The 22804-nt window shown below is 34.1% G+C and overlaps 1 protein-coding gene across 8 annotated transcripts in view; it reads left to right on the top strand.

The window, feature by feature from the left end:
* Positions 1–22804, top strand: part of LOC306854517 (rap1 GTPase-activating protein 2-like) — a 39785-nt gene that overhangs the window by 6393 nt on the left and 10588 nt on the right. For 3 of the 8 annotated variants that reach the window (XM_079392614.1, XM_079392613.1, XM_079392617.1), the window contains exons 2-11: positions 8545–8629; positions 15130–15165; positions 17428–17460; positions 19540–19764; positions 20173–20276; positions 20381–20459; positions 21524–21577; positions 21910–21993; positions 22086–22186; positions 22404–22533. In XM_079392614.1, the coding sequence (XP_079248740.1) occupies positions 8545–8629; positions 15130–15165; positions 17428–17460; positions 19540–19764; positions 20173–20276; positions 20381–20459; positions 21524–21577; positions 21910–21993; positions 22086–22186; positions 22404–22533 (931 nt within the window). Of the gene's footprint in view, positions 1–8544; positions 8630–10567; positions 10814–15129; positions 15166–16948; positions 16982–17427; positions 17461–19539; positions 19765–20172; positions 20277–20380; positions 20460–21523; positions 21578–21909; positions 21994–22085; positions 22187–22403; positions 22534–22804 lie in introns of those variants that run through there. The other 5 variants (XM_079392611.1, XM_079392612.1, XM_079392618.1 and 2 more) reach the window with 4 other exon arrangements.

Genomic DNA, 22804 nt, shown 5'->3' with positions numbered 1-22804 from the left:
TCTAATATCACACTCTTATCAGCCAATCAGATTCAAGGACCAAAAAGAACTGTTGTATAAATTAGTATATTTATTTATATATATAACTATTGTATTACATATATATATATATATATATATATATATATATATATATATATATATATATATATATATATATATATCTGTATATATATATATATATATACATATATATATATATATGTATATATATATATATATACATATATATATATATGTATATATACATATATATGTATAAATATATGTTCCATATGTAATATGATTATTAATTAATATCACATATGCTTTTTGTATCACATGCCATTTTGCAAGTTAAATATCCTTGCATGTCATGAAAAGGTCTAATTAACTCATGTTTTACTTGTGAAATTATGCCAAAATACTAAATAAGGATATTTTTTTCTCTGTTTTACCCTCAATGAGTTAAAATGAATTAATCCAGAAACATACATATAACTAAACTATATGTTGTGTATTCAAGTCACTTTATGTGAGATTTGCATTGCTTTTAAAATATTGTTTAATAAATGAATAAATCCAGGACATAAATAAGCATCACGTCAATCTCATAACTGATTTATGAGCAAAATCAAATCTTTTAGAATATGATCTAATATGATTTAAGGGGGAAGTCGTGGCCTAATGGTTAGAGAGTCGGACTCATAATCCAAAGGTTGCGGGTTCGAGTCTCCGGCCGGCAGGGATTGTAGGTGGGGGGAGTGAATGTCCAGCGCTCTCTCCACCCTCAATACGACTGAGGTGCCCTTGAGCAAGGCACCGAACCCCCAACTGCTCCCCGGGCGCTGCAGCATAAAATGGCTGCCCACTGCTCCGGGTGTATGTTCACGGTGTGTGTTCACTGCTGTGTGTGTGCACGTTGGATGGGTTAAATGCAGAGCACGAATTCCGAGTATGGGTCACCATACTTGGCTGAATGTCACTTCACTTCACTTCACTTCATCTGTCGTGTGACAGATGTGTTTGGCTCTAAGATCAGATTCAGAGAAAACAGAGTGTGAAAACTGATATCAAATCAATCAAAATTCAATCAAAAACATTTTCCCAGCTTCACTGTTGCCGTAGTTACTGCATTTGACTTTTTATAGAGAGGTAGTGTAGTTGCCATTCATTATCAAAATAAAAATATCTCTTCTGGTGTGTACGCATATATCGGTCCATTGAACTGTATCAGTAAGTGTAATAGGTGATGTGACCGTGTCTCTCTTAACAAGTGCTCCGAGACGGTTTCACTGACAGGTTGTATAGAGCCTATTTACAGAGCAGTTGAATTGAGGAGGGTATTTTTAGAAGTCACTTTTCTTTTCCCCTTTCTCGCTCTCTCAAAACCCTGTGGCGTCCTCTTTGTCTCCTGTTAGACTGTTGATTTAGTGATATGGACAAAGGATTAATGCATTTAAAAACCCCAGAGGAGCACAGGTTGCTTTAATAGAGGGAGTGATATCAAAAGCCCTGCTCAATGCCAGCATCTCACCGGCCCCCCTTAAGGCCCCTGTGATGGTCTGCTGAGACTCCTCCAGAGTCCAGGAGTTTGTTCAGGCAGAAGAGGGCTTCTTTAGGACTTTTTGGATGCAGTAAACCTTCAAAAACGAACAACTGTCCAATTTGTCCAAGGGCAAATAAACACAAGCTGTTCTCAGAGTCATGCTGGAGGCAAAATGTACACAGACTGAAAACTGTCAAGCGGGTGAAGGAAGGTATCGCTGATTTGAGAATGAATTTGATTTATTCAGACAGTTGGAAAGAGGGATTACGTATGAACAGGTTTGTTTTTTTGTACTCTGATGTGATCTGCTCTTTTGACTTTGTTTTCTTATTTTGTTTGAGTATTATCTGATTTGATAAAACTCATATTCTAGAATCACTTACCAAAAAGTACAATGGTAATACTATTCATAATGGTACTGACTGATGCCATTGTTGCCTATATGATTATCCTACTGTGTGGGTCCTCATTTTTAAATTATAGCAACATCTATTATAATTTCATTTAGGATTTACTTTGAAATCATTTTCACTCGGCTTCGTAAGAATTCTCACTCAGAAATTGCTAGTGAATTTTACAAATAATAAAAGAAATGTCAGGTAACACATTGAATTGTAAAATAGAATGACTGAAATAGTATTTTCTTGTAAAATGTACTCCAATAATCTGTTTTATTTTTAGCTTTGAAAATAATTTTACAATGTAGTAAATTTCGCAAAATAATTAGGAATAAACAGCAAGTAACATGAATTAAATTTTTTTACAGTGTATATATTTACATATATAAAACTCCACTTATGCAGTGAAATGTTATAAACAATGTTAAAATATTATCTGGAAAATATTTACTTTGTGTAAATTTCACACTTTATATATATTTTTTTAAATATTTTATTTAATTTTTAGTGCTTTTAAATCGATTAATCGTGATTAATCTCATCCAAAATAAAAGTATATGTTTATATACATGTATATATATGTATATTTTAAAGAAATATATGTAATATATAGTACATATATTTCTTAAGAATATACATATATGTAATATAAATCATAAATAAATATTTTTTTAAATATTTTATTAAATTTTTCCTCAGTATTATGAACATGGAAGAGAATGCAGGCAGAACTAACTTAAATATGATCATAAGCATAACTTTTTCATTTTTGACTTTGAAGCCTAGATTGTTGTATTATCCTCAGAACTCCCTCCATTACAAAAGCTAAAAACTGTCTTTTACCCGTATTCTTCGGAAAAAGAATGAAAAACACATTTAAATGTATACAATTTAGTTCTGACTGCTTCACTGCTACTCTCGTCCTGCTGAGAGTCATTAGCCAGTGCTGCTGTTATAGGGTGTCAAGCCTCTGAGCAGTTGCCATAGTACCGAGGCTAGTCTTGCTAATGTGTAATGGCGACTGATTGGCTATATTAATTGAGTTATTGATTGTCTACAGGCGTTGTTGGTACACCACAGGTAGAGTAAAATGAAAAACAGGTGCAAAGAGTCTAAGGCCAATCAATTTCCTCTCAGAAAAAAATGCATTTGTAGAGATTTATAATGGCCAGATATATATATTGCGTCATTAAGTGATCATAGAACAGCTGTTTTTTGTTGTTGTCGGAACTAGTTATTTAACAGTATGTGTGCAGAAGGAATAAGCTTGAATTTGATCAAATAAAAATCCTAGCACAAAACCCAATGCTTTAATTGAGCCCTATTGAGCGACTTTTGCACGTCCTTCTAATTCTTGTTAGCACAGCAGGGACTAAAAGCAGTGAGGGTTTCAACAGCACTCAGTATCGATTGTTCCTTTTACGTGTTGAAACGTTCTGTTTCAGCAGCAATTATTCCTTAATTAAATTTCCATATGGAGTTAAATTACCTTTGTACAAGTCATTTTCATTTGTGAGTGTGCTAGTTTGTGTACACAACTTGTGTGTGACTGAATAAGTCTATGCGGTTTGGGACACTGGCCACTGGCCACTGTCCACATTTCTCACTTTCTATAAATAGCCTCGACATATCATCGTACAACAGGAAGCAGCACTCTGGCCACTCCAACAGCTATCTGAGGAAAAAATATTATCCTTAAAAGACACTGGTATTGCTTCCCATAATCCCTTGCTGGAAGAGGAACGATAAAAGACTACCTCAGCATGTGGACTGTCAGTTTAGCTGACAAGCAGAGCTTTGACACTGTCATAATAATCGTGTAAGCATATAGATAATATTTAGGCCACTGACTCAGATGAGCGTAATGTATCTGTAAACCAATGAATCTGACAGGACTGTATCAAATTAGTTTATGCGAGCAGAACAAATACACACTGCCATTGGTAGGTAGCAATCTAATTTGTTGAATATTAAGTTCATTACTGCAGTGATGTGGCTGATCAAAGAGGGAATGATCAAGTTCATTATTGGTTTTCATGGGTCAAAAATAACATTTATAATTAGGATTTAATTGGCAGCCCTCTGGCAATATCTACTTTCCTGTAGTCTGGTGTCCTCGCCTGTCCTGTTTCATTTGTAAGTGATTATGTATAGTCAGCATGTCAGTATCACAAAATAAACTCCAACAGGGTAAACAGTAACCAAGATTTCCAAATAAAAATTGAATAAATAAACACTATTATTTTATTTTATTTTATTACAATTTAAAAATATTACTTTGAGTTATTACTTTTTGATTATATTTTACAATGTCATTTATTCCTGTCATGGCAAAGCTGAATTTCCAGCAGTTTTAGAGTCACGTGATCCTTCAGAAATAATTATCATATGCTGATTTGGTGCTCAAGAAACATATCATATTATTATCAATGTTGAAACAGTTGTGTTGTGTCATTTTTCTTTTTTTTTATGAATATAAAGCATTTTTTCAAATAGAAACCTTTTGTAACACTATAAATGTATTTACTGTCACTTTTGATCAATTTAATGCAATGAAAACAAATATTATTTGTTAAAAAAAATTACTGATCCTAAACATTTAAGTTGAAATTATTTTATTATGTGAGAAGAAAGTGACCACAGAGTCTTCCACGACCACGAAATCATATTTATTTAGGAAATTGGTCACTGCCTAATATTTCGACCAATCAGAATCAAGACAACTGCGTTACAGTTCTCTACTTGCATAATAAATACTCAGTCTGTATGTTGTCTTTTTCTCTTTGGAGTGTATTCAAAGCATGAGGCATGTTGCTGGAACATTAGATAATCATAATCACTGGGCAGATGTGATTAGTATTGAATCAGACCTAATTAAAGAGGCAGATATACAGCCTTGTGATGAAACTGTGGACTGGAAATGAAGGGAGACAGCACGTGCTGGACAACTAGAGATATCGCAGCTTCCCGCTTCTCCTTACGAGCTGATAAGATTCTAATGAAGCAATAACTGTGATTTACTGTGATTGTAAATCGTGTTTCATGGCTGCTGTAAGGCTTTATTCATAAGTAAGCATCATAAACGAGTTCCAGGAAAAAGTTTCATGTAGCTTTCTAATAATCCTATTTCTAAGACTTCATCTTTCCATTGTGCACAGCACAGCAAACCTCTCAACCTCTTTTCATATCCCTCATTTATATTTTATGAATTTAAACACATGAAATCTTGATCACTGTTTGTTCTTGTGCAATGAACTAAGCCTTCATTTAGTCTTAAAGGAATAGTTCACCCAAAAATTATCAAATTTGCTTAATATTTACTCATCAAAGATGTAGATGAGTTTGTTTCTTCATTGGAACAGATTTTGAGAAATGTAGCCATTTATCATTCACTTATCAATGGATCTTCTGCAGTGAATGGGTGCCGTCAAAATAAGAGTTCAAACAACTGATTCATTAAGGTGTTTTAACTTTAAACTGTCAATTCAGGCCAAAACACCAATCAATAATCCATAATAATGCATGTTTATTACTTGTGGATTATTGTGACGTTTTTATCAGCTGTTTTGAGTCTCATTCTGACGGCACCCATTTACTGCAGAGGATGCATTGGTGAGCAAGTGATGTAATACAAAATTTCTCCAGATCTGTTCAGATGAAGAAGGTAACTCATCTACATCCTAAGGGTGAGTAAATTTTGAGCATTTTATTCATTTTTGGGTAAACCATTCCTTTAGGGTTTTTTTTATATAGTTTTGTAATGTATATTTAAGAAAATCAGCAGTTGAAAATCTTCCACTAATGTATAATGATTGAACGCTAAGCATTCGGTGGTCTTTGTAATGCTGTGTCTGTGGACCTGTCCCTTCATGCTAAGTGAGAGTGATGTAGTCAGTAATGCAGTTACATCAGCAATGAGTGTCATTAGACGGTCAAAATGCTGATCACACTCCCTTTAGCAAAACACATTACATTGGGTCTCTATTAAAGCCACAGTGGTTTTAGGCTGCATGTGAATGCAGCACATATATATGTATTACAGTGCCCATTTTAACAAGCAACAGCATTTACATTGCACGAAAAATGACTTCTAATTTAGACACAAGTGTTCAAAAGATTGGGGTCGGTAAGATTTTTAAAATGTTTTTGAAATAGGTCTCTTCAGCTCACCAAAGCTGCATTTATTTGATAAAAAAATTAAATAATATTAAAATGTAAAATTGCTGTTTTATATTTCAATATATTTTAAAATGTTATTCCTGTAAATGCAACGCTGAATTTTCAGAAATAATCCTAATATGCTGATTAATAATATTATTAATATTTCAATAATATTATTTATTATATATATATATATATAAATATTATTTATATAATGTTTTTATTATTATCAATGCTGAAAATAGTTGTGCTACTTAATAGTATTGTGGAAACCATAATTTTTTTCAGAATTCAGAATTTGAGTTCATAAGAAAAATATTTATTTAAAATATATTTTTTTAACTAATATTATGTTTTTTTCTTCCTGCCACGTTTGATCTATTAATGCGTCTTTCAAAATTTTTCAAACTCTTTTTTTAGCAACTTCTAGTGTTGTGATACCAGTGCTTATTTTTATTTTATTTTATGTATTTTATTTTATTTTATTTTTTTATTTTAATTTAATTTAATTTAAAAATAATAATAATTAACACACATGCCCTTATGGTTTCAGTATTTGTTTTATAAATGTGTCTTGAATTTGTATGTTTTTTCAGTTCATCACACAAAACATAGTTGGGTCAACATGTTCAATGTCTAATTTTATGAATCTGTGCCAAAATACAGTAGACTTGGACCGACCCCACGACCTTTGACATCAGCTTCTACTGTTGTCCATCTGTTTGTGCTCTTGACTTCAGACCCACAGCAGCAGCTGGCATTGTTCTGGTGACCCAGCTGGGACAAAGGTGCAGTTGCAGCATAGAGGTGAATCTGAACATGACTGGTCATTCTCAACAAGAGTCATGGTGTTCTGGAGCTTGTCCCCTCAAGCAGCTGCCTTCATGGCTTGATGAAATAGATGTTTGCTCAGTGTTTCCTATTAAGAATGGAAAAACTGGCAGCCAGACACGCACTCACATTTGGCTTTTGGGTCTAAGGGAACTGTTTCTGTGTGCTGGATGTATTTCATAAAGGAAAACATGGAGTATGCGCATCAGCAAAGTACATTAACATTGACTTTGTCCATCCACCTAATGTGATATTTTAGTAATGTCCAGGTCACCTACCCATGCTGAAACTCTCTAGAGAACAAAACAGAAAATATGCTTTGTCACTGCATTAGAGTACTGGATGTTTCATTCATAATTTACAGTCGGGTCCTAAGAGATGATTAGTTAGATATTTGGTAACACTTTATTTTAGACGTTACATGCACTTGCTATAAAAATAACAATAAATTATGCATAATTACATTTATTTTTTTTATTACATAACAATCAATTTTGAAAATGACCGATTACGATAACCATAAAAACGCTTGCTATTGGAGACGATAATCGGCCAGGCCAATAATCGGTCAGCCCTACAACAAACAACATGTTTATTGTGGTATCACTGATAAGATATAAATAATAAATATTATGTATAAATATGGCATGGGTTCCATTCTCTCAGACTGACTCTCCTTTATCTTTCATTGAAACTTTCACGTCCTCATATATGTATTTTCTGTGGCATTTTCCAGCTAGAGATGTGTTCAGTTTTGGAGTTTAATGACCATCGGAGGTCTAATGTAAGGAAAGATTTTAATGGACCCTCATTTGAGACCGTCTGCAAGGAGCTTCATTTCTAGACCAGAGTTTGTCTGCCTGACTAATTTTAATTCCAAGTAACCCCTTTCTCATTTGTCTTTGGCTAAAAGAACTGCTTTTAAAATGTGATCATGTTACTGCTTGGAGCCTTACACCTTTCTGTATGCCTCCCCCCCTCCCCCCCTCTTTTACCCCTCTCCTCTCTACGTCTTTTTTTGACCTACAGCAGTCTGTCTGCAGGGGTGGCTGCCCTGAGTTATTCTTGTTATGTCTCTGTGCAGATACCAAAGCAAACAGAAGAATTGTTATTATTGAGTTTTTCTATCCCGTAGTCTTTCACCTTAGTCTCTGGAGACCAGGCTCTTTTCAGTATATTTTCTCAAAGGGTACTGCACTGACCCTCTGCCCTCAGTGTGTTTGTGTGTGTGTGTGTGTGTGTGTGTGTTTGTATACATCTGTGTCTGAGGCTAGTCTTCTGTTTTAGTGCAAAACAATCTTGGTCTTCAGCTAAAGTGTGTTGATCTGCCTGGCTAACTGTGTTATTTTGAGGGAACCAAATTTCTGAAATAGTATACATTTTGAGACATGCTTATGTATGATATTTATTTATTTATTTATTTAGTTAAATATGGAACATATTTTAACCCAATTGACATTAACCCAAGTCAATGCAATGCATACAAATACGGTGAAATGTCTGTTGGCTTCTGCATTTGAGGGCCAGTCTTCTATTTTTAGGGCCAAACTTCACCATATCTGATTAGTCTACTACATAGTGTGCTGACCATTTGCCTGGCTAACCGTGTGTGTGTGTGTTTTGCAGGAAACAAGAGCTGCTGACCATCTCCAGTGTGCCTCTGGGAGAATGTCCACCCTCACCTCCCCGCACTGCACCACCCACCATGAAGGTGAGTGTTTTGGCCATGCATTAACACACATACACACACACAAACACTGCTCTATTAGCTGCTGTTAGCCGAAATCTGCTGCATTCGTCTCCCAGACATACCTTTATACTGAATTAACCTCTATTAGCAGTGATAGCATGAGAAAGTGAGAATGCCCTTTGCAGCATGCCATATAAAATGACTCTCTTTTCACTACCAAAATGTCAACATGCTCTTACATAATGCCTCCAACTGATTTAGACATGCACATTAACCTGCGGTACTGTCTGTGAAGGTGCATGCGGTGTGTTTGAGGTAAAGCTCTTTATTCAAGGTTACCTCTAAATGTAATTCTAATTCATTTGGACTGATAAATCCATTTTCTTCCAAGCATTAAGGTCCCATTGAGCTCACATGGTATCCCTATCTCTTTATATTTACAATAGCTCAAGAGGGGCTGGAAAGATTTTCTGTCTTGTTTAAAAGTGGTACACTGAATTCAGAGATGGATCGTGTGATGTGAGTGGAGCACAGTCGGTGTCACCTTGAAATGAGACGCACTTGCAGAAAATTCAGAGAAAGAAGGATGGAAAGATTGGTGTTTATGCAGGAAGGGAGGGTGAGGGGCTGAGGCGTCAGGTGTGATATTAAGATGAGAAGACATGAAGTCGAACCCAGAGGTCATGATCCTGTTAGCCAGCGCTTTAATTATGAATATCGTTGCTCATAAGAACTGATTAAATGCCTGAGGCACACAGCACTTGTTGAAAAATCATACTTGAAATTTATTGAGGTCTCCATCACGCGTTTGCTGAGTTATTACCTGTTGTTGGAGGATTTGAGGATTTATAAATAGCTTAAATATGATTTGCCATTCTTGTGAGCAGCTGTTTTAAATTCTGTCATCATACTCTTATGTTATTTCAAAACCTATGACTTATTTATTTCTTTGAAACATAAAAGAAGATATTTTGAATGCCTAATTTTTTGTTCATACTATGAAAGTCAATGGGTTGTTTTTTGTGTGTTGTTGTATTTATACAGGTTTGAAATTACATGAAGGTGAATAAATGATGAAAGTGTTTACATATTACACTACTTTTCAAACATTTAGGGTCAGTAAAGTATTTTTTAAGAACTAAATACTTTTATTTCACAACGACACATTACAAAGTTCAAAAGTAACAGTAAAGACATTTATAGCGTTACAAAAAAAAGTATTAAAAATCAGAATATTGGAATGATTTCTGAAGGATCATGCAACACTGAAGACTGGAGGAATGCTGCTGAAAATTCAGCTTTACCATCACAGAAATTAATTACATTTTAAAATATATTAAAATATAAAATAGTCATTTTAAATTGAAATAATATTTCACAATATTTTAGTTTTTACTGTGCATTTTTGATAAAAAAAAAAAAGATTTGGTGGGCGTAAGAGGCTTCTATTAAAAACAAAAATAAATAAATAAATAACACCAAAGTTTTGAACAATAGTGTATTATAAATAAAATTATATTTTGACTTGTTAGCACCGCATATACTTAAAAAAAGTGTATAGTATTAGTTTGTATTGCACCAATCCTAAAATATACTTGCCATTCAAAAACTCACATAACAAGTTTACAGTTCCCAACTTTGGTCTTAAAGTCACTTTACACTTTGCAAAGAAATGTTTCCAGAACATAACACAATGTACTGTACCTCTTTTCAGGTTTAACTATTCTTGTGGGGACGTTTGGTCCAAACATTGTAGCCAAAACCTGACACACAAACACACACTCACCCACTCAAAACACTCAATGTGCAAAGACTCCATTAACACCTGTGTTTGAGTGTAAACACCATACATTTAGTAAGGACATATTTATGTGTATGTGTACTTGTCCTTTAAGATATATAATTATGTGTTGTTCACACAGTTGGTGGCCACTCCCAGTGTAAACCCAAGAAAAGAGGAAAGGGTGGAAAGCAAGTGTGCGGACTTGATAAGGTCTAGTGAACTGTGGTTCAAACAGCTGTTGGTCATACACAAAGCAGAACTACAAAAGGCAGAGCGAATGGGAGAACTTAATAACTCATAAGTACAGACACGCTGGTAAGACCAGTTTTAGGGTGTGGAGAGCAGAGCACACTGCCAAGCGGACTTGGTCGTCCTCTTCCTGTTTTGTAAAGTGTTTTCATAGAGGAGCACAGCTAAGAGAGGTATGATCGCCTGTGTGACGGGGGGAAACACAATGTGAGAGGTATTCGACTCGCTGTGTGTTTATTGTGGGATGGGGGTATTGATCAGGCTTGTTAGTGTGTATTTGACACAGCATAGACCTCCTGCACCGCTGCAGTTCATTCATTCATTCATTCATTCGTGTGCGTCTTGAGTCTTTATGTAATATCTGTTTATCAGCCAGTTCTGGACAGAGCCCCAGATGCACACTTTATTACCCCACTGCCTCTATATCAGTGTCTATTTCTGACTATAACTGCTTGCCTATTCAAATAAGCAATACTTTCAAGTGTTTTTTTATTAAAGAAATGGCAGCATTTTACAGTAAGTTTCAATTTGATAACATTTTATAATGCATTTATTATAATGAACTAACAATGAACAGCTTTTTTAATTTAGTTTTATTTTATTTAGTTAAGGTCAATCATCAACATTTGTGCATAATGTTGACAACCACAAAAATTATTTCAACACGTCCCTCAAAATAGATGTTACAGTGAGGTATTTACAATGAAAGTAAACGAGGCCAATATGTGGATAATTTAAAAGCAGATTTATAAAAGCACTTACATTAATTCTTCTGTTAGCATGTGTTTATTATTTGAGCTGTAATGTTTTTCATCTCATTTCAGCTGTCGTTTTAGTGTTTTAAGCATACATTGTCATGGCATCAGAGTTGTAAAAATGAATATAACTTTACTCAAAAAAAAAAAAACGTTAAAATCATGTTTTGTTTTTATTTGTTTTATTCAGTTTTAATATGACATTAGCTTTTCCAGAACAAAGGTCCAAAAGGAAAGCGATAGTACGGTATACTAGTTACAAATAAATTCCTCTAATGTTCAAAATAAAGGGTTTCCAAACAGATCACAGTGATAACATCAGCAGGGTGTGAAGAAGAAAAAAAAATAAATGAATAGATAAATAAAAAATAAAAGTAAATAAAAAAAGAAAAAAAGAAAGTATATATAATAAAATAAATATTAAATATACTGTGTATATTTATTATGCATATATAAATATATATATACACACACACATGCATGTATATATTTAAGAAAAATATGATATTTATATATTAAATATATTTGATATAATATAAATTATATTAGTATGAATATATACATGTAAATACATGTAAATATTTTCAAAATATATACTATATGTGTGTGTATTTATATAAGCATAATAAATATACACAGTACGCACGCATATTATGTAAACAAAAACTTTTTATTTTGGATGCGATTATAATATACAGACAGAGTATTTTTTACAGAATATAGATATATATATATAATTTGTTTTTACAGTGATTGATGGTGTCTTATCAAATATCAGGAACTTTTTATGTTTATTAGTGAATATTTGGATGTATTGTGTGCTTCATTATAATATGGGTGAAACTTCAAAGATCCAGAGTAGGATTATAATCTTGTCTGAGACAACAATGGGACTAACAGGTTGTGTTGGGAGATAAGCTCTGTCTCTTCATAACCTTACTATGACACTACGGCATAATTTAAGACCTATGTGAATTTTTTATCATGTAGCTCTTATGTTTTATATTTGATTTGATGTGCTCACGCAAACTGTTTCAAGCATTGGACTGCTGACTCGTGAGTTTTGTTTGGTTGTGGGACAAAAACAAAATCAACATTCAATATAAAAGCAAAAAAGGTCAAAAGATCTTTGCATTGCAAAACTTTCAAATCCTTTCCAAAAATACACACATTATTTTGCCTTAATTGCCACGCGTTCCTCTTTAGCATTTAAGGAGTTACCCTCATGTGTCCTATTGATGTTGTGGTCTCAGTTCCTCAAGGTTATTTGGTCAACTATGTCTCAGCTGGGCTTTACTCTGTTGACTTTGTGAAGTGAGTTGCCCTTGGATCCATGGCAGGTTAAACATTAACCAATCTGCATTTGTCCTGTCCTACTTGCATCTGTTACACTCCGTCCGATCACTGTAATATTCGGAAACCCAGGGTATCTATTTTGAGCAAATATCAGATGTTTTTCTGTTCTACTTCCTCTTAACTAGCAGGGGTGCTCTGTCAAGTTAAGAGACTTTGGGTTCAGTAGAAATATTGTGCAAAGAATATTTGAGAGCTGTTTTTATTATAAGCCCTTCAGGTCTATACTACAAATTGTGCTTTAAGCCTCTATTGTATTTCTTAAATAACTAATAATTAAGCCCTAATGATTGCGCAGCCCATAAATTAAATGCAGCGGTAAAGGTTCAGTATGTTTGATTAAGAGTGAGGATGTATTATTATGGTTTGTTAAGTCTGCATGGAGAAAGAGGCATTTGAAGTTATTTGCAATGCATTGAGCATATCTTGGCCTATATCACATTCCATATTTATGATATAGTGCTACAAATGTGCAGTGCATTGCGGACAGGTCTGTAGTTGTTGACTTGATTTTAGATACGTTCAGGTTTTGCTGTGTGAGAATGTGGGAGTTGGGTGTGTAGGCTTGAGAGTCCAATATGCATGGGAACTTCTTTAGTATGGTTTAAAAAGCATCCCAGGATGCACCTCATGTTGATTAAGGGAATGTCTAGAGTGAGCAGAAAATCTATAGACAAAGGGTTGGGAGCCAAAATGAAATGTAAGACTGAAATGTAAGATTTGTTTTGTTTTGTCATTATACTAAAGTCATTTATTATATTTTTGTATTCTTAGGCCCAGTTTCACAGACAGGGCTTAGACTAAATCAAGATGAGGCCATTGTTCAATTAGGACATTTAATTTTTTATAAATGTGCCTTAGAAAAAAATATTACTGGTGTGCATCTAAAGACAAAACAAAGACACTGATATGTTTTAAGATCAGTCAGTGCAAGTTTCTTTCAATTGAAACCGCTCAGCCTTACATTTTAGTCTAGAACTAGGCTTAAGCCTTGTTTGTGAAACCGGGGCTAAAGTTTGGCATTTTAAAAGTATTTTTAAAGTGTATTTTAGTCATTATAAAGTGATTTAGTTATTTATTTAGCTTTTTTAATAACCGTTAAAAAACAATTCTTATCTTGTACTGTATATTTTGGGCTTCAATTAGGTTCCATATCGATTATAGGTTAATTTAATATGATTTAATATCGTTTTATTCTTTTATTTATAAGTATTTTTAAAGTAATTTAATAAAAAATAAAACTCTTCATTTGTACTGTATACTGTTGCGGAGCTCCAAGGATGAAGATGAGATCGGGCAAAAATAATCCAAAATAACAGTCTTTAATAAACAGCCTACTCAAAAACGTGTAACATAGACAATAACTGGCAACTGAAATGGGGAAAACTCAGGATTTATAATCCCAGGGGCTAATGGGATAATTAATGAAACAACAGGTGGTGACGATGAATTTAACAAAACACAGGCACAAACTAGGTCAAAAACAGAAACTCACAGACATGTGACATATACTTTGGGTTTTGATAAGGGATACTCAATAAATTGGTTCCATATCAGTTATTTTTTATTTTATTTTATTTTTCTTACATGCATGCTCATTTTACCCATTTTTACTTCTAGATTATGTTGTTAGTGCTCACTTAATGTTGATCTTTAAGGCCTGGTTTCACAGACAGGGTTTAGGTTAAACCAGGATTAGGCCATAGTTCAATTAGAACATTTAAGTACTTTTTATAAACATGCCTTTGAAAAAAACAATACTGATGTGTATCTTGAGACAAAACAAAGGCACTGACATATTTTAAGATCAGTTAGTGCAAGTTTCTTTAAATTGAAACAGCTCAGACTTACATTTTAGTCTGGGATTAGGCCTAAACCTTGTTTGTGAAACCAGGGATACAACTAATTATTTAATAACACTGTTAAATGTAATATTCCAAATCTCAAAATAAATATTCACATTTTAATATGTTTTGATGCTTATTTTCATCTGTAGCATTTAAAACGATGTAATGATTTTGGGATTTAGTGTTTTATTTTTTAATTATTTAGAAAAAGTTTATTGAATTTTAATCTGCCCTTTTTCTGTTATCAACCATAACATGAAACTAATTATTGGTTTCTTGGTATTGGTCGGACTTTTCACAATGGTGCAAGTTTTGATGCCTTGTTTTATTATTATTTTACAATATAGAAAATAATATAATTTATTTATAATAATTTAATTTTTGTTATATTTTTTGTTGTGTCAAAATGTATTAACCTCTATTTCTTTCTTGATTATAAAATTTCCTGTCAGGTAATAATAATAAAAAAATGGTTTGATGTAGATATCACCACAAAACCATGCATCTCAATTTATTTATTTCTCTATTTTCCAGTCGGCGGAGTTCTTCGACATGCTGGAAAGGATGCAGGTAAGACTCCTTGCATCAATCAGATGATCTTATAAGTGCATGTACTTCTTTAGAATAAGATTCCTTTAATAACAGTATTCCTCCAATAACTTTGTACTTTAGCTGCAGAGCATTTTACTGTATAATAATATAATAATCACAGCAGATTTTATTATTTTATTTTTTTTGCCCTTGAGTGCTGGCTAAGTGTTCTCTCTCCAGTGGGCCAGTCCCCAATTACTCTGAATGAATAATTACACGTTCCAGCTCATTTCAAACTCATTGATTTAGCCAGCACTTTTCTCTGTGGTGGGTCTTTGGTGGGGGTTTGGTAGGAGCTCCACAGGGGTGAGAGACTGGGAACAGGACATACTGACCTTTTGTATAACAGCAGCATGATGGTGTTGTTGTCATTGTGTGTGTGTGTTTGTGAGAGTGTGTGTTTGTGAGAGTGTGTAGATGATGGGCAGCAGGTAGCTTAAGATCAGCTGATCGATACTATGTTTAGGCAGGAGCATTAGTGGTATTAAAGCCCTCAGTCGTCTTGTCCAGACCTCAGTATGAGTGACAGATCGATGCAAGGGTTTGTCTGGAGGGCTGATGTCTCTCTCCAATGGATCACATGTACTTGTGATGTTCTTGATCAAAGATGATGGTGTGTCTTAGTCAGCTCCCTAGTTCTGTAGCATAGTTCTGTAGCATGTACAGTGCTTTATAACTGCATTTCATGCCTAATATTTATGAAAGAGAAACAATCCCACAAACTTAAAAAAAATACACATCAATAAAATATGATAAAAAATATATTTTTAATTTTACATAATATATTTGACCCTGGAGAACAAAACCAGTCATAAGGGTCAATTTATTGAAATTGAGATTTATACAGCTGAATAAATAAGCTTTACATTGATGTATGGTTTGTTAGGATAGGACAATATTTGGCTGAGATACAACTATTTGAAAATCTGGAATCTGAGACTGCAAAAAAATCTAAATGTTGAGAAAATCACCTTTAAAGTCGTCCAAATGAAGTCCTTAGCAATGCATATGACCAAATACCAATCAAAAATTAAGTTTTGATATATTTATTGTTGGAAATTTGCAAAATATCTTCATATTTTTAGCATATATTTTTCAAATATTTTTTAATTAAAGCTAGAAATGTATTAGTATTTATATATTAATTAATTAAAAATAATTTAAATATGAAATAATTAAATTAATGAATAGAATACATTTATTTACAATGTAAATGCAATTTATTTTATTAATTAATTTACATATGTTTTTTATTTTCATTGTTTAATGTCTAAATGCCATTATGTAAATTGTTTGTTTAATTTTAATATTGTCATGTAGGACACTCTCTGTACTCTGTACAGCTAAAATAAAGAGGTTGACTTACATGCAGTGTTATACAGCAATATTGTTGACAAATATCAGCTACATTTAATATCTGACATTGTATTCATGTTACAGATAATTGTCACTGGTGTCGCAATGTTCAGATGTAGAGGTTCACAACAAACATTACAAATGTTTCCAAATGAACTAGAGCTTCTGCCTTTATTTATCTCTAAGGCAACTGTTTTTTCCGGGACTGTCAGGTGGAAACAATTTTGTGGTTACCAGTTTTTGACAAAACTTGATATTAGCCACCAGTCACAAAAAATTAAAAAAGGACAAAAATGTTCTGGAAGCTCCTTTATTTGGGGAGCTCATTTGATTAACAACATTTAATGTTTAGTTTGTCATTTATTCTTCCTCTTTTAACCCTCTTCTGCTTTCCTGGACACGGCAGATTCCCAAAACTGAGGAGACTAAGAAATGCAAGGTTTGGCTGGTATTATGAATGTGTGTATGTGCATATTGTGTCTGTAAGTGCATGTTCATGAGTGGGGTCTTTTCTTCTCTATTAATATTCTGATAAACATCAGCCACAGTCTTGAGTTCTACAGCATCAATCAACATCAAGTGCTTTTTATATTCGGTGAAGTAAAGGTCAGTGATGATGGCCTTCATATTCTGCCAGAGAGACCAAAAGCAGACTAAAAACCTTTATATCCAATTTATAGTTATTGGAATGCAAGCAGAGAATAATCAAGATGCCTTTTTTTTCTGTTGCCATTATTATTTTTTTTTTTTATCAGTCACATTCTGGTGTAGATATCATTCCTCTATCCTGTTACTGGGATTTTTCATTGCAATAAACAGACTGTGATATATGTGGTTGACTTTTCAATGTTATCCTATGATCAAATTTATTTTTCTCTCCTACAGGATGACTACATCCCTTACCCCCGGATTGAGGATGTGAGTCCATGAACACACACACACAGACACATAGACACAGACACAGACACACACACACACACACACACACATGTTGGTTTTTGTGGTTTATGGGGACTCTCCATAGGCGTAATGGTTTTTATACTGAACAAACTGTGTGTGCTATTGCCCTACACCAACCCTACACCTAAACTTAGCCCTCACAGGAGACTTTGTGCATTTTTAGATTTTTTAAAAAACACCATTTAGTATGTTTTTTAAGCCTTTTGAATTACGGGGACATAGGCAGTGTCCTCATAAACCACCTTCATATTGTAATACCTCTGTCATACCCATGTCATTATACAAATTTGTGTCCTCATAAACCACATAAACATGCACACACACACACACACACACACCTAAACACACAACAGTTCAAATTAAAACCTAGTTCTATGTACTCTATATTATTTTGTTTATGTATTAGCAATTTCATTATGTTCAAGTGTTTTAAGGCTGAAAGGAACACACATGTTGGTTTTTGTGGTTTATGGGGACTCTCCATAGGCGTAATGGTTTTTATACTGAACAAACTGTGTGTGCTATTGCCCTACACCAACCCTATACCTAAACTTAGCCCTCACAGGAGACTTTGTGCATTTCTAGATTTTCAAAAAAACACCATTTAGTATGTTTTTTAAGCCTTTTGAATTACGGGGACATAGGCAGTGTCCTCATAAACCACCTTCATATTGTAATACCTCTGTCATACCCATGTCATTATACAAATTTGTGTCCTCATAAACCACATAAACATGCACACACACACACACACACACACCTAAACACACAACAGTTCAAATTAAAACCTAGTTCTATGTACTCTATATTATTTTGTTTATGTATTAGCAATTTCATTATGTTCAAGTGTTTTAAGGCTGAAAGGAACAGATTGTCTATTTATTACATGGCTCTTTGGAATACTTGATTCTGATTGGTTAATCACTGCATGTAGATGTTTGTGTAATGATTGCTAAACTGTTGTCCCTGGCAACAAATCTCACTGTGCTATTTATTTTTCCATAGTTTTATAGGTAGCCATTAGCTTTCATTAATATCTTCAGCATTGTTATTGTTAAAAGGTAATGGTTATAAATGTAATGAAAGTTTGATTAAAATTTTTTCAAATAGACATTTCATTTGTAATGTTATAAAAGATTTCTATTTTAAATAAATGCCATTCTTTTGAACTTTGTATTCATCAAAGCATCCTGAAAAAAATACATCAAGATATACGGAAAAATATTAAGCAGAACAACGGTTTTCAACATTGATTATAATAAGAAGCACCAAACCAGTATATTAGAATGATTTCTAAAGGATCATGTGACACTGAAGACTGAAGCAGTGATGGCAGATAATTCAGCTTTGCCATCACAGGAATAAATTACATCTTAAAATATATTCAAATATGGAGCGTCAAACATAGCCATTGTCATTCCCTTTCATACGGCCTTTCTAACACAAATCATGTCTTAAAAAAGTTAAATCAGTATATTGTTTTCTGTGAATGAGTGGACAGGATGATTTTCACATCATTTTGTAGCAAAAACTCTAGTCTACAACCAGTTCTCAGAAGTCTTATGAACAAGTGTTCTGTATGTGTTTTATGGCCCTATTTCAGTGACATAAAATTTAGTTTTTCACTAACCACGCATATACACAAATAATCTTACTTATTATTGTAGCCCAGTTTGTGCTGATTACAGTGTAATCAGACTTTAGCCATTAATATGTTTTTAAGATACTAAAAAACACAAATGTCAGGGCATGTCAAAACTTCTCCAGGGCCCCAAAACCCCCTCAGACCCTATAGCGTTAAATGCAGCCTTGGTGAGCTTTTTTTTCTTTTCTTTTTTTTTTTTTTTAAATCTTACGACCCCCAAATTTGTGAAAGGCAGTGTGTAAGTGTGTACAATAGTTAGATTGTAGTTGCAGATCTGTGGGGCTTGTGAATGATTTAACAACAAAAAAAATTATTAAGTGTAACTGAAATATATAAGTGAAACCAATTATGACTTTGCTGACCATTTATGTTTTTTTGGCTTTGTTGTCTAGGTCCTGGAGAAGGGTGGTCCCTACCCTCAGGTGATTTTACCTCAGTTTGGTGGATATTGGATTGAGGATCCCGAGGCTCTGGTCGGGACGCCCACATCCTCAGACAGCAGCTTCTGTGAGGAGGAGGAGGATGGTCTGAGTCCCGGTGGAGGAGGAGGAGGCTTCAGCTACAGGCTGGAGTGTAACAGCGTCTCACGGGCTTATCGCAAACACTTTCTGGGCAAGGTGAGGATCCTTTTGTTAATGCTGACAGTATGTTTAATTTCTACACTTTAGGTTTACAGGGCCAAAAGTATCCATATTTGAAGAAATACCCACGTATGCCCAGGATATGCCCTTTTAGCTGAAAGTATGGTGTCCTGTCTGAGGTAATATCTCATGTGCCCGAAGCCTATTCACTCACAGTTCTTCATAACACTTGCATATGTGTGATGTGATGGCGCCTCTTTGAACAAACTATTTGTATGGCATATTTTGGTATCAGTTGTGTGTCACAGAGAGATTGACTGGAACGACAGAGAGCCACACTTGAGTGCAAACTCAGTCTACTAGAAAATGAACTTTTGCATATCGAAATATTTGAGGAGCGAACTTGTGAAATGACGCCTGTGGAAACACCTCTCTTTTTCTCAGGAGCACATGAACTATTACTGCACAGGCAGTAGTATGGGACACCTCATCATGTCTCTGAAGTATGAGGAGGCAGAGGGACAGGAGTCACTCCGCATCATGCTCAGGTGCCATGTCCAGCACATATTGAAACTCTGGTATAGTCATTGCTAGGTAGGTCTGTAGTGTCATAGTAAATAGCTGAGCATTTTTTTTTTATATCACTTTCTAGGTCAAAAACAAAGACCCTTCATGAGCGAATCCCACTTGAAGGCCTCCTCCAGCTACCCAGCGTACCACAAATAGCCAAGGTGTGTATTTGCAAGACACACGGCACCAAACCAAAGTCAGTGCTTTTAAATAACACAAATGGAAAGGATGCAGTGACCAAACAAACCAAACCTGTTTATTGGCTTAATAACAACTTTTCAATGAAACAGTCTTTAGGATCATAAAAAACATAGAGACATTTTCTGTGACCTTCTGATGAATCTGGTTTCATGTAATGTCTAATAATCTATAACAAGTATAGGTTAGCTTTACACATCCAAGCAAATATTTAATTTATAGAAAATAGGAAGTGCTATATACACTAATGTTTAAATGTTTGAGGTCAGCAAGATTTTTAAATGCTTTTGAAAGACATCTTATGTTCACCAAGGCTGCGTTGCATATAATCACAAATATAGTAAAAACAGCAATGTTGTGAAATATTATTTGTTAAAAATAACTGATTTCTATTGTAATATGTTTTAAAATGTAATCTATTCATGTGATGGAAAATTTTCACCATCATTACTTCAGTCTTCAGTGTCATATGATACTTAAGAAATTATTTGAATATGTTGATTCAGAGCTACAGAATCATTTCTTGAAAAAAGTAAATGATCATTTTTTTGTGGAAACTGTGATACATTTTTCAGGATTCTGTGATGAATATAAAGTTGAAAAGAACAGCATTTATTTAAAAAAATGTGTTATTTTTTTGTGTGTGTATATATATATATATATATATATATATATATATATATATATATATATATATATATATATATGTAATAAATTTTGAACAGTATTTATATACAGTATTCTTTCAACTGACCACTAAGCCTAATAGGATTGTGGGATATCATAGGCAGTAAAAGCTACTAGGATTAAAATATTATCCAGATGAAGGCATCTTAATAGACTACAATCCCATCATGTAGGTCTGCAGTCAAACTTTTAAAGTGTATGAGGACACAAATTCTCAAAAACAAAATTCTCTCACAAAGTCTCTCAAGACTTCAAGTACTTGGCAGACCTCTTTTGAACTTTCCTCGATCCACTCAAAAGATGTGAGATGTTCACATCAGATGTGTCCTGTGTGTTTCAGCTGCTCTGCGATGACGTCACAGGTCTGAAGTTCAACCCCGTCCTCTACCCTAGGGTGAGCATTTCTGTTTCTCACTCCATCTGTGGTTTACCTACTCCAGGCATCAGGGTGAAATTAGGGCTGGGCTTTGCTCCGTTTCACCCTAGTACCCAAGTCATCTGAATTAATATGTTCCTGTGCTCCGGGGGAGTCACAAATCCATCTGCTTTATACTGCCTGGCATGCCTGAGCCACATAGTGTGTTTGAGAGGAGCCTTGACCATCTCAAGGCTTTGCATGGTCTGTCAGGCATGGCAAACACAAACGCCTGAATTATGGAAAGGCACTGACACACATATTTACCCCTGCGGGCGCTTTCGCTCACTTTCTGTTTTCTCTTGCCCAAGGCCTCGCAACTGATCGCCAGTTTTGATGAGCACGAAGTGAACAACACTTTCAAGTTTGGAGTCATCTATCAGAAGTTTGGTCAGGTGAGAGTCAGTCTAGAGCTGTTGTCTTCATTGTACATACTTTCACTTAAGTTCTCTCTCTTTTTCCCACTGGGATTATCTCTTCACATCAGACCACAGAGGAACAGCTGTTTGGGAACAATGAGGAGACGGCAGCCTTTACTGAATTCCTCAGTGTTTTAGGAGACAATATTGAACTGCAGGATTTTAAAGGGTGAGAGATGGAGATTAAGCTCTGAAAACTGCTGCCAAGGTTCACCTGCGCACTCATAAAAGGCTTGTTTTAATATTAAACAATATTCAAAGAGTGCATTTGTCAATAAGTTATTTAATTTACTCATTGTGTGTGATTTTGACTGGGAGACTGATCTGCCAAAGCAGCGCTTCTGCAGAGTTAATTTGACTGGTGTGTGTGATATTGTACTGCTCAGGTTCAGAGGCGGTCTGGATGTGTCTCATGGGCAGACTGGATCTGAGTCTGTCTATACCACGTTCCGTCAGAGAGAAATCATGTTTCACGTTTCCACAAAACTCCCCTTTACAGAAGGAGACATTCAGCAGGTGTGTTTCTTTTTTTAATGTTTAATAATTAAAATTATTTTATAAATATTTTTCAAATTTTACTTAAACTTTTTAAATCAAATAATTATATATTATTTAAATATTTTGTAGTTATTTATTATAATATATATATATATATATATATATATATATATATATATATATATATATATATATATAATATTTTTTTTTCAAGCATTTTATACTCTTTATATTCATATTTCACTCTAAAATCAACAAGAAAAAAAATATTGTCTTCACAGTTAAGCAC

The sequence above is a fragment of the Barbus barbus genome, assembly GCF_936440315.1.
Source record: "Barbus barbus genome assembly, chromosome: 34".
Taxonomy (NCBI): domain Eukaryota; kingdom Metazoa; phylum Chordata; class Actinopteri; order Cypriniformes; family Cyprinidae; genus Barbus; species Barbus barbus.
Note: the sequence above shows the minus strand (reverse complement) of the source record. Positions and strands in the feature narration are given on the sequence as shown.